This window comes from Triturus cristatus, chromosome 6, assembly GCF_964204655.1.
Source record: "Triturus cristatus chromosome 6, aTriCri1.1, whole genome shotgun sequence".
In the NCBI taxonomy this organism is placed as follows: Eukaryota; Metazoa; Chordata; class Amphibia; order Caudata; family Salamandridae; genus Triturus; species Triturus cristatus.
The window spans coordinates 1,303,358,518-1,303,372,164 of record NC_140589.1 but is presented as its reverse complement, the minus strand read 5'-3'; the positions used below and the strand labels follow the sequence as shown (position 1 = coordinate 1,303,372,164).

At 43.5% G+C, this 13,647-nt stretch overlaps 1 protein-coding gene across 4 annotated transcripts in view; it reads right to left on the bottom strand.

Annotated features, from left to right (window-relative positions):
• UTRN (utrophin) overlaps window positions 1–13,647 on the bottom strand; it is a 1,396,454-nt gene that overhangs the window by 917,644 nt on the left and 465,163 nt on the right. For all 4 annotated transcript variants that reach the window (XM_085612275.1, XM_085612279.1, XM_085612276.1 and 1 more), the window contains 3 exons: window positions 11,619–11,780; window positions 9,788–9,916; window positions 7,990–8,163 (listed from right to left, as the gene is read on the bottom strand). In XM_085612275.1, coding sequence (XP_085468401.1) covers window positions 7,990–8,163; window positions 9,788–9,916; window positions 11,619–11,780 — 465 coding nt within the window. The remainder of the gene's footprint in view (window positions 1–7,989; window positions 8,164–9,787; window positions 9,917–11,618; window positions 11,781–13,647) is intronic.

Below are 13,647 nucleotides of genomic sequence, written 5' to 3'. Positions count from 1 at the left end.
CTACCAGAGGCACTAAAACAACCCGACGGGTAAAAGAGCACTTCATAAATGGCATTCAACCCTTCATTCATCAAAAAACATGCCAGACACCATCTTGCACAGCTCAGATAACCAATATAGTTAGATAAAACTATACTGGCATCATCGCAGACCCTATCACATAGGCTATACATTAACAATCAACAAGGACTTTAAACAGAACTCCTTACACTCACCCAAAATGAACCAGAGAGTTCAGCAGATGAATATAGGGGATTCGGCAACACCACAACTCACTACAGTAAACACACACGCACAGCATGCCAGATAATGGACAATTCAATTAACCCAGACTATCAACTAAAGACTATTAGCAAGACTTCCGGTGACTTTCATTAAACACCATAATCTCGATGTATTACTTAATAAACACACCTTCTGCAAACAAGGACAGTAGCACTCATACACTATTAATGATATAGCTCATAACAGCAACCAGGCACTAGATTATGTCTACTCTAAATCCTCAAAATCAGAACAAGAATGTATCGTACACTGACGGCACTGAGAGCCTAAACTAATGACAGATGTAAACATCTGACATATCAGTGCATTCAGAGTGGTGGGCTCTTCATTCACCACTCTACAGGAAGAAGCAGTGCTTAATTTGAGCAGGTGGTTTCCGGTGTTCAGCACCGGCACTTAATCACCAACACCGGCGCTTTCCATGAGCACCATTTAAAAACACATTAATTTATGGGAAGATAAAGTGATTTGCCCAGAATGACTGGATGTTGAGCCAACGCCAAAACTCGAACCTGGTTCCCCAGCTCTGAAGTTGGCAGCTCTGGCCATTACACCACATCCTCTCCCCACTTTAATGATTAGTAGTTGGCTCTGTTTAGGCGACACTAAGAGGAGAAACAGGTTGGTGCAAGCTACCTCCCGATGAGCGCCCCAACATTTTACAAAGTAACCACTGGGAAGAAAGTACATGTCCTTTGCCGTTGATCGTTGCGACAACCAGAGAACGTAACGGCATATTAGGTTCCTATTACAAAATCGGCTTATCTACGTGTACAAAATCGGCTTATCTACGTGTGTCTTATTTATTTTCATGGGTGTGTTTGTACAATCAGATCAGAGACACTTGACAGGTATATACGAGCAAATTTCTTCCTATGCCTTAAAACATCCTCCTTGACATTTTGACAAGCAGTGTTATGGCAAATGAGATTCACCCAACTTGCTTTGGTTTGACTACAAAAGCAGCAACGTCTAGACATAAAAAAGGTTCCGTTTTCTAATGCGATTTCCCTCTGACAAAAACAATCATTTGCAAAGCCATGATGTATGGCTTCAATGGGCCAAGACATGTAAAGACACGCATTCCCAAATGTTGTTTACATTTGTTGCAAGTACAAATACCGTTAATCACAATAAGGCCTGCCCTACTGGCTTTGCCAATATTGGGGCAAAGTGGCAAAATCATTATTTTCTGTATAGAACGGACACTTAAGTGATAAAGAGTAGAATGTCACAATCGGTGAGGTTTATTGAGTGCACTAACTGATGTAAATATTTCAGCTAGCGTTCCAAGGAAAACACCTGCTAGAAGGTGGAAAGATGCAGCAACCAGCCAACTACTCGAGGTGAGAAAATAATACACATTTGGGTGGAGCGGAGCCTAAACCCAATCAATACATGATTTTAAGAATTGATAATAACGGGTCATCCCATACAACTAACTGCGCTGTCAAGCGGGGTCGGACAGGCCTGCAGGGCAAACAGGAAGTTCCAAACGGGCTGGTCTGACAGGTCAGTGTATGAAACATTTTCTGACTGTTTGTGGATCTGTTTTATTGTCTTTTGGCCCGATTTTTACTGTTGTTTTTCCCAATATTAAAACAACTATTTAACTGCAGCAAGCTCAAATCAATGCAGTTTTCCATACTTTGCAAAACGCTTAAACAACCAGGGGCAGATTTACAATAACTGGCGCATCCCTGCATATCAGCAGGGATGCTCCAGTTATTGTGCGTCACGGCTCCACCACCATGGATGCCCCGCATTTACAATGCGGCGCACCATGGGGCAAAAACAGACAGATGCGTGACACATCTGTGCCGTAAAGGCAGCGCATTGCTGGAGTTGCGTCGCAAGCACGACGCAGCTCCAGCAAGGCTCTGGGGTGCCCTATCTTTACAATGCTGCGTCAATCCTTAGGCCTGTTCCAAGCAGGCGCAGGGTTTTGACCAGTAGCGGCTCGTGGAGGGAGTTCGGTGGTGCAGTGAGGCGGGGCGGGGGAGGGGCATGGTGGGGAAATGTAAACACCGGAATATGGATGAACGGAGGTAAGTACACATTTAAATTAATAAAACGAATTCCTTTGCGCGCGCTGCATCGCATTTTGCGATGCAGCGCGTGCAATGAAATTCGTTTTATTAATTTAAATGTGTACTTACCTCCATTCATCCATATTCTGGTGTTACATTTCCCCACCCTGCCCCTCCCCCGCCTCACTGCCCCACCGAACTCCCTCCACGAGCCGCTACTGGTTTTGACGCAGCATGGGCTCAAAAGTGACTGAGTGAAATCTTGTATATTTCACTCAGCCACTTTTAGGAGGTGTACCTGCGACAGAACGCCCCCCCCCCCCCCCCCCGCACAGGAATGCCTACTTCTGGCGCAGGGCTTTACAACGTGACACATCTCCCAGATGCGCCACGTTGTAAATACCCCGCAGCATGGCGCTGCTTTTGCGCCACCGCTACGCCACAAAAGTGACGCAACTGCGGCGTAAAAGAGGTGCAAGGGGCTTGTAAATCTGCCCCCCAGTCTTTAAAGGTTCGAAACTGCCCCAATTTGCAAACATGGACCAATTGTTTAGCCATCCAATTCACTAATTTGTGGCAATTTAATTTTAATGCTGGGGCCTATTTTCTGTACCTTTAGGACCCTGTTGTCAAGCTAGATCTAAAAGAAAAATGAGTACTGAAATACTTTTGTTCCATAGCATTTTTTCCTATGGGGTGTAAGGACCAAAAGAAGCAGACCCCTTCTGCCTCCTTAAGCCTGTACAGGGGAACACACATTCTGTCCAATTTAAAAAACAAAAGAGACATGTCATGTGAACGGCAGGGGCGGTGAAATTCCCTCCAAGACATGATCGCATCTGAACTTTCAGCACCCGCTTCAGGACGACCAGCGTCCGTTTAGGAAGAGCGCATCTGAGAGAGCTACACTCTAGGGAATATTAGCCCAAAAGCATCTACTGCTTCGTAAATGGTCTAAGGATCCTTAGAGATCATGCCTGACTTCTCAAGGCTCGGGTGTTTAAGAGAATAGATGTACCTCAAGGTCAAGCATAGGCCCAGGTCACAGTGTACCTTCAATATTAGGAATTAAATGGAGGCACTGGTGACAGCATACCTGGCATTTCCAGAGCTACAGTTCTACCATTTACCCTAGCTTATTGAATACCCACAACTCATACATACCAACAGCGCTGCTGCCCAAACTGCCAGGGGCTTCAGAGAGGGTATCGATCAATGGGATGTCTAGCCACAACTGTAGGCTGTGGTAGTCTGAATACTCCATATAAGTGCAGGGCAGCATCCAAGATTAAAGTGAGTGTACTACATGTCAGCACGTGATATCCTTGACAAGTATAAACAAGCTTTATTTTTGGGAGTTTTATATTTCGAACTGGACCCGAAGGTATTGGAGCACACTACATGAACACCAGTTGCATTACAGACGAACACATTCATTTTGTTAGGCATGGAGAGATTTAGTGATTTGCCCAGATTCACAGGGTGTTGAGCGTCCCTGCCGAGACTCGAACCCGGTTCCCCAGCTTAAAGGTCAACTGCTCTAGCCGTTTGGCCACATTCGCTTCCCTAATCCTCTATCTTGTATGGTTCTGTGTTAGAGAGGCTAAAGGAAACAATTGTTGTAGCTTCTGTACGCCTCCTGAAATCTGGGCGAAAATCTTGTTTACCATTCAGTGTAAGAGAAACAAGAGTCGAGCACCAGAATGCCTCTCCTTACGCCACAGACTACCATGTAAGTTAAAGGCCCTAAAGATATCAGTAATTGTGGTAAGGAAAGCAGGTGGACCGGCTGCTAGGGGGATGCTGAAAGAATAATCTCTGACTTCAGGCTTGTGGCATAAAGGTATGTGTGATACTACATGCTGTGGCATAGATTTTCTAAAACAGACTATACTGCTTATCACCTTGTGATCATATAGGTAGGTATCTTACAAAACGATGTGTGATGAAATATGACTAGGGTTTATTTAGCGTTCACCTTTATATTTGTTTTTTTGTAGCTATTATTGATAAATATAGTTTAACATAAGCATGATCAATACCCAACAATAACAATAAAAAAAATTGAAAAATATACATCTTATAAACAGTTATCATAGCCATAGGATGTATATACATTTAGAAGCATGAACTGGAGGTTTCATATTACTACTAATCAACAATGTGCAAATGTCATCACCTGGACATGGCTAGGGCTGTGCATACAAATAATGCATGTTTGAGATTCTGAATTCCATTGGAGAGCACTGGCACAAACCATCTTCATACCATAATTCTGACTCACATTATTTGTAGGAGAATAGCACATCAAAAATATGACTTTGTTGTAAAATAGCAATACTTGTGTTTGTGTACTGGTTGTAGGGTATGGGCGGGCCTCTAATTTTTCACCTGCAATTGACAGATCTGTTTGACTAACACCATTCGCCACTCAAGCATAACTTAGCGGGGTAGGAGCGACATGATCGGGTTTTCATTTTCTCTGAAATGGGTGTAGTTTCCATTAGGGGCTTTGGACATCTATTGGCTGGTACCCCGACAATGTTCAAGGAACACAACATTTTAATACTCATGTGGCTTTCAAGTACCACAGGTTGTGGCCTGCTCCAACATTAAGATGACTTGAGGTGCACTAGCGGCTTCCCTAAAGTATGGGCAGAATCAGCTAAGAATGCATAAATACCACATATAGAAAATTAGAATTGAGAGAGGCTATTCCTCAAAGGCAATGTGTGTCATACAGTGGTAAAAGGGCAAAATGAAACTCTCCTATTCAGACACACCTCCATGAGGTTTCCAATCCTGAAGGAGTCAAGTACCAGCTAAAAACCGCTAAACAACAACATGGCTAAATACTTAGTTGTACAGGAACAAGCCTACCTTCTCACTTTCATCATTGCATATTGATGGTGGGCTTATCGTTTCAGTCCAGTGCTCCGGCAGAAGTGTAGCCAATCTTCCTTACAACTGAGGATTTAGTGAGAAGTCACATATAGCACTCTCTGTGAGACTTGACATTGAAATATGGAGAATTTTAAGGAAGGATTAATTGGGAAGAAGTTCGACCATCATTTGTTAAGTAATTTTGCAGGCTAGGACTGATTTTCACCACCTAGGATAGGAATCTATTGACATTCTCTAGGAAACCTCTTCAGAAGTGGAAGCAACATCATCAGATCAACTAATTCTATACCCTTTGAAAGTTCAGAGGTTGTAGTGCTGGTGCTAAACACTTCAGACACTGTTCTTTATTCATTTATTCAACAGGCCATCCATAATGAAGGGGAAGGACTGTGTGCTGTACCCTTGTTGAACACAGCACTACACGTCCTGTGTGCCACCCTTTCCCAATTCGAATGTCTCTCTGGTTAATTTAGGTTAAATGCCATGGTCTCCTTCTATGGCTGGATGTCTCTGAATGCCTCTTTTTGGATGATTTTTATTTTGGCAGCGGGGTAACTAGGTAGCTTGCTGGATGGTAACACAATAAAGAATGTTTAAACGCTCAGAAGAAGCAAAGGGTGTCAATTGCAGACCAATACAGCTAAAAGGTGAAAACATATTAAGAAAATGTATTTGCACTCAATAACAAATGCATAAACAAGCATTTACAATGCAACGGTCTCGGCATTGTTAAAGTTAGAGCTATTGGCATTGCTCATGACATTATTTTTGTTTATGTTTTTAAAACATTTAAAGAAACGGCATTGTTATTTACAATGTCAATAGCTTAATCACTCTCAAAAGCGAGATTTATTATGCGAGCATTATTTGGGAAGTTTGGCAAATCCATAATTATGAGGAAAACGCTGCAGCATCGCAAAATGCCAGTGGCCCAGACTAATATGCATGATTAGTATTTGGATTCCATGCCCATTCCTTCTTTGTCCTCTCTGCTGAAACTGCTGTCTGAAGTGTCAAATTTTATTAATACTAAACAAAAATCGCACTACCGTGCCAGGGCCAGACTTGGCGTTGATAATGATTGTTTGAAAAGGGAACTTTGAAAGGATACGAACTTGACCAATTCTGGTTTCAAAATATAAGAGAACACTGTAGAGGCATGCGTCTACCGACTGTTATATATAATTTGGGATATATTTCTTAATCTGTCGAGTTCAGCCACTGCATGATTAAATTGTTGTCTCTTTTTGAAACTCAGGAGCAGTAACATTGTCGTGGTGTCACTAGGGCTTCAAGTGGATGCTTTTTCAATATTATATACAAGCCACAGTTACTACTAATTTATCTTATGCAACTAACAACGATTGACAAAGCCAATAGTCCTAACTTGTTGTAGGTATCATGTTACTTGCTGTATCATTATGCCTGGATGCAATGACAAAAGAGACAGCAAAATACAAGTCGTATAGACCCCGCGCAACACCGCCCCCCACCCCCACCCCCACCCATTTTTTTTTATCCCACTTAAAGCCCTGGGTAGGATACTCAACAACAGGGCCGAACTGGAACCCCAAAGTAGGCCTGGCAATTATGTCGGACCAGCTGGAGGGTCATGGGGGAGGTTAACTGTGAAGCACTTTTGCTACAGGAAACGCCCGATGCCCGGGCAAGCCAGCCCGGCCCTGCTCAACAACCTCGTTCTCTCCCGCATTTACCTGTGATCAGGCGCGCATCCCCCATTGAACTCAAAGGGCTTCAGCCCACCCCCGTCGTGTGTGGCAGCCCGGGATGAGACCGCTTCCCGGGCAGACACAAAGCAGCGCCCGAGCACTTCACAGGTCTTTAAAAAGACCATTTGCATGTTAATGAGGCCTCGCTGTTGGTTCACCCCTTCTAAGAACCCCCGCAGCTCCACTCTGCCTAGATTCAGCCCCCCCCCACCCCCGAAATCAGCACCACTCTGCCTACTGTTTAAAGATTCAGCCCCCCCCCCCAAAATTTTTGCTAAGCCCCCCCCCCGAACATTAACTAGCAAGTGATTTCGCTGGTCGCTTTTTCACAAGCTCTGAACTTTGGCAGTGATGTTTCCCCTTGATAGAGAAGTTTCAGTTTCTGTTTGTGATACACGCTTATTGCACCTCCGCTGCTGACGCATGTATATTTACATCAAACTCCTTTTACCACCACTCAGTGCCTTGCTGCAACAGAGAATCTTCGGTACCTCAGTACTTGCAGCGTTTTGTAAAAAGCATATTTCCAAGCAGTCATCGAACACCGCCGCCTTTCTCCGAGGCAGAGCAGAAATGCCTCGGAGAAACGCAGCGTCGTTTTCGGATTCGGGGGCGTGTTTTGCTGTTATCTCCTCCAGCCATTGGCTGGAGGAGATAATTAGACTTTCTGCAAAAAACACGCCCCCCGATCCGAAAAGGACGGGGCCTGATCGGAGTGACGGGACCTCTTCTCCAATGGCTGGCCAGCATTGAAGAGGCCAGCCAATGGAGAACAGGGGAGAAGAGGGGCGGGTTCAAGCCCCTCTTCTCCAAAACATTAAATCTCTCGACTTCCGGTTCTGCCTTCGGCAGACCGGATGGTCCCGAGACCTAACAAGCCTACCTATTGTCATGACCAAATAATAAAATGCAGCAAAATGTATTGTACATAGTTGGCTGAAAAAAGTGAATGAAGAGTAAAGTAAAGAGGAACCATGAAGGTGTGAGGACTTGAAAAGCGAAGGCACATTTACCGATTATGAATAATACTACACACTTACCATGCAGCCATCCAAATGAGCTTGTACTACATCTGGTTCAATCCCCTTGATATCCAAAATACCAAGTTCTGATTTCACACCATCCAAAACCCGCTTGCAATCCAACATACGCTGCTCAAAGTTAGCCGGCTTCTGAAATAACTGGAGCTTTGTGGACACCTCTCTGAGCTTTCTCTGTTTATATAAAGAAAACATAACAAATTACATTTTTTAGGAAAGGGTCTTCATCTTAAACACATCCTTGAGCTAATAATTCTTTAATTCTTTTCTGGTACAAAAAAGTCGGTAGCTGTTTCACTAGCTCGATTACCTTAGGGCAACCGTACCCGCGATTTGATTTTACAAAGCATTTTTCAAAACCCCAATCAATGTAAACAGTTGCTCTTACTTAACTTTTGATTCAGTTAAAATGTTCCTATGAACAATGCAAACCTCTTGGTGGTATCTGATGCCTCGTGAATGTGTTTCAGTTTGTGGCATCGGTGCTTTAGCTCATGATTGTCTTCCATCTTCATATTTAAGCCATCAATTAGAATCTAGACAGTCTGGGTTCCTTCCGTGTCAGCGATCTGGATTGGCCTAGACACCCAAAGCTGAGTATATATCTGACTATGGGGTTTTGGAGAACCAAATATGAAATTATGGAATACAACCTGAATAGGACACTGCAATCCTTCTCTCAGAATCTCCTTTCTTTCCCAAGTTCAAAAAGAAATGGATTGGCAGTTCCAGATTCTCTGTCTTGGCCCCTGGAACTCACTCCCTATCAGTATATGGATTGCCCCAAATTGTATAAAGTTCAGACAGGCACTCAAGACCTGGCTATTTCAACAAGTGCACAACTAGTGCATTCTCTCGACACAGCTGGCCATGTTATGTTCTCTTTGGCTATTTAGCGCCATGAAACCTTATGGTGTACGTGCACTCTACAAATATCTCTAAGATAACATAACAAATACGTCAGAAACCAACATTATAAACATTATCTGAGAAGCTGCTACGCTTCCTGTCCATCAACATTTGCTTGGAACTTATTTATGCTAAAGAAAGGTACCACCATTTTCCTACAACCCGTGTGAACAGTGCTGACCTCCTGCATTATAATCTTTTACATCTTGATGACTTCCACAGTAGAGAGGTGAATCAACTTCATGAGGGAAAGCATTGTAGATTATATTCCTTACAAAGTATGTCACCTATCACCACTTGACTGCATGTAATAGAAAAATAACTTTCAGAAATTACACTCTGGCACCCTTCAGGATATTACTCCAGGATCAGCACAGTTACACTGTTTAACATATAAATGTGTCCCTAAGATCAGTCCAAAGCCCAGAACGGCTATCTTTCAACACAACAATCACATCACAAAGGTGTAAGTGTAAGAAGCATAAACCGTGGTGGAAGAAAGGAGCCACGGTCTGTGCTGGTCTTGGATCCAGCCATGAGAGTGAGGCAGGGAAAGGAGAGACAGAGAGACAAAGGAGGTGAGAGAGCGGGAGTGAGACAGAGGAAAAGAGGGAGAGAGGCAAAGCGACTGAGAAAAAGAGAATAGGGTTGTGAGCATCTGTTCTCAATAGACAATTATTACAACTGGTCAAAGTGACACACTTTCCGCTTTGGTTACATACCCCAAAATCCAAACATGCAGCCTAAATAAAGCCCAGAGAATTAAATAACAGTCTAGAACTATGCCACCCAGTCATTGTAAATACCTGTTTCACATATTCCAAAATAAATGGGCGCTACCAATGCTGCTTGATCCGAACTGCAAATAACCAACAGCTCTCCAATTTACCTGACATGCGTCCAGTGGTGACCCAGCACGGGGAGACTTGATCTCTGGAGAACTTGGGGATATGGATCGCGCATTCCTACGTAATTCTTCCATGGTTGATTCATGAGCCATAATATCCGCTTGAATTTTCTATGAAATAATTTTAAAAATGTTGTTACGGAAAATGAGCAATCCAAATAAAAGCAAGCTCAATTCTCAAATTTTAGAAGGACAACCAATACTGGGTTTCCAAAGAGCTTAGCATGTTCAGAAAGATAATATGATCATTATGTGTTAACCTAATGCTTAACAATTACTGAAGTTACATTCATGACACCGGAGGCCTAAATTGCAAAGAAATACTTTTAAGTAACATAAGCGAACTCTTCAGACATATCAAGGCTTAGGTGAAGCTACCCAAAGAGATCATCATTTAGATTTGCTTAATTTCCACCCCAATAGCTCCATAAATAAAAAAGGCAACAACAGCCAAAGTGATTCTCCCAGGATCACACACTGTGGGAATCTGGGACTAGAACTCGGATCCAAAGCAAACATTTTAATGACTAAACCACATTATCTTGAAGGGTCACCACAACTGACACAGGACTATAGTTTCCCTTATATATTTTCTCATGAGAAAAATGCTGGGTGGCGGGTACACTACAAAGGTTGAGGGACAGGTTTGCGAAGGTTATAAAATGCCCCTGGAACTCAAGAGGCAAGAGATACTGTGGCTTTACCAAGCAACACATTAAAATATCCTCCTGAACACTTTTATTGAATGGAATGGAAGTGGAGGAAAAAATACATGTTTGAAACATAAAACTACATGTAACACATACTCTTTGCCATCATTCTGCCTCAAGTACTTATCTCCCTTGGCATTTTTCAGACCATACTCCTCCCACCGCTCTTCATGTATTGCGTACGTCTGTTGGTTTTGTTTTTACTCTTGTCAACCCTTTTCTTACTTTCCCTTTTTCCCTTATTACGACACTCAAGCCCGATATGAGCCAATGCCAATGTCACAGACAGGAAGCTGATCTCCTCCTCTACCCTGTGAATTGTGGAATAGTAATTATCATAGTCTAAGGCAATAATAATGTTTTCATCTTTGAAAGTACATAGGCGGGGTGTAGACCTGCCCACCTTTTACAATTCTACAGATTTCACAAGCTTGGCATTGCAAACTGTGTGTAGGCTGGTTAGGCGGCATAGCCTCCATGGCTCAGCAGGTGCAGTGGCACTGGGGCCCAGAGTCCTGAGGGGCCAACCGAACCCTGATCAATGCTGTGCTTTATAATTCAAACAGCAGCCAGGGGAGGGGGGGGGGTGCATTTCCTTCCCTGCATTAGGGCCCATGACACACTGGCTAAGCTACTGAGCCTGCCACTAGTTTCTTAGTTTCCTGCTAACCAAATGAAAGAATCAATAGGAACAGTTTAGCTTCGATATGGATATCGACGATTTAAAATTACAATATTAAGAGAGCACATCCAGACTGAAAACACAACTGGATACTGCTTAACTAAGTCTACGCACAACAAACGTACGAAAACAAGAGGGGAGCTGTACCATCATACTGCTCTACATTTGTAAAGAAGTCTCCGCTTAACAACACACTTAGTACCATCTGCAGTGTTCACAGTGGAGAGAAAGTCGGAAGTGACGGATACAAAATGTATAAACAGAATTGGAACTTTGTACATGACATAAACAACATTACTTTTGCCCTTGACCATAACCACTCTTGGCCCTTACTGGGCATTGCAATAATTAGATGCATTGAAAACAGCACAGTAGTCCTCTAACACATACAGTTGTATGGCATAGACAGACGATGGAGTACCTGGGCTTCCTGGGGCATTTGGAAGGCGTCTACCCTTTCAGTCAAATAAGTGGTCAACTGTTTATCCAGTTCCTCCAAGGATTCCTGCAAGGCTTGAAGCATGTGGTCATTTTCTTTCAGGGTCTGAAGCTGTTGTTCTAAAGAAATCTGCCGACTGACAGCCTGAAAAGGAAGCACATTATATTGAAGAAATGATTGTTTACGCACGTCTATTCAAACTGCTTTATAACACCAGCAGTTGCAATAAGGACAATAAGACTGCTATTAGAAGGATGTGTTAACTTCCCACAGGTACATGTCTAAAACATTAATCCATGATTTATGCCCTTAATTAATACCAAGTCACAGGCATGCACAGGGAATTGCCAAGCCGTGTATTCATAATTATACTGAGAAACTGTCCGCATGTTGTTCGCTCTATAATTTATAGCACATCATTCAGCCACAAAACTAACTGCCAATGCAAATGTCACTACAGTAATATTGCATCTGAGAGTTCTCCTGCTAAGAGGTCAGCAAGAGATATTGCAACTTCGTTTAATTTAACTCTTCCACAGATTGCTACCATTTGAATTATTCTCCAAATGGAAAGGCATGCTTGACTCAACTGCAGACACCCAAAAGTTTTGTTAAAGTCCTGCACCGCCCATCCCTCTTCACTCTGATACTTTTAAGACAGCAGGACAGCCCACCTGTTAGTTTCTTCTTTTCCATCCAGTCGTGCTACAGAATGAAGGGTCAAAATGAGCAGTATTTGCGCACATCCAGGGGCCCAAATGGGGGCCCTCTGCATTGGGATCACAAAATACCCAGTTACATGGTAAAATATCTTGGTGTCCTAACAGACATAAACTAAACATAATCCACCAGAACAAGCAAAAAAATATTTTGAACAAGAATAAATAGGGCTAAGAAAATCTGCTAATCCCATTTCAATATATTGATTAGGATCTTTGTGTGCCCTGCTATTCTCTCCCAATCGGAGCCAGGTAGGGCACTGTTAGCTTACAACATTGACTATGTCAAAGGCGCATTCCAGATTAATTGATACATATATCACAGATGGTCCAGATCAGAACAGTAGACCAGCAATCTGAAACAGGGACGGACTGGGATCGCAAACCAGCTCTGGCAATTAGGTCCGACCGGCCCCGTGAACACTTATGCTGCGTGCGCTTTTATTATAAGGGGCCGATTTTGCAGCATTGCTGCAAAACCGGCCCCCAGTATAAAAAATGGCCCCTACAGGTCGCACCTTTCCGGCCCACCGGAGGAACGTCTGGTGCATGCTACGGCCAGTCCGGCCCAGCCCTGAAAGAACATCTGAAGCCAATCTTGGAAAACCTTTGTCTCATCAAGTTGTGACATCGAAGCCAATTCATGACCAAAAAGCCTTCTAAACAAGCTTTGGCATAGCCAATAGGTCTCGCTTTTGGGACCTTATAAGTGTTTATCCATGCAACAGTTGATGTTGTTGCACAAAGGATATTGTGCTGCATAACTAAATACTTTACAACAAACAAATGATGGACGGAATGCTGACAATGCAGACATTCTCCACCAGTCAAGAGATCTGGGTTAAATCCATCGTTCTTTTGCCCACTACGCCACCCCAGTTCAGACAAGGCCATATGCAAATCAGTCTTGACCCTGTGCCTCATGGGAACAGTCCAGCCCGAACTGCCAAGCCATGTCTTCCCTGGACCGGAATCAAGCATCCTAGGACCGGTTTCTGGCTATCAGCCGTCATCAGCCAGGATAGCTTGACTCCAGTGGCGTAGTGAGCACGGGTCCCACGTCTGGGAATACCCATCCCACTTAGGGTGGAAAGCATTACAACAAACAAATGATGGACGGAATGCTGACAATGCAGACATTCTCCCCCAGTCAAGAGATCTGGGTTAAATCCATCGTTCTTTTGCCCACTACGCCACCCCAGTTCAGACATGGCCATATGCAAATCAGTCTTGACCCTGTGCCTCATGGGAACAGTCCAGCCCGAACTGCCAAGCCATGTCTTCCCTGGACC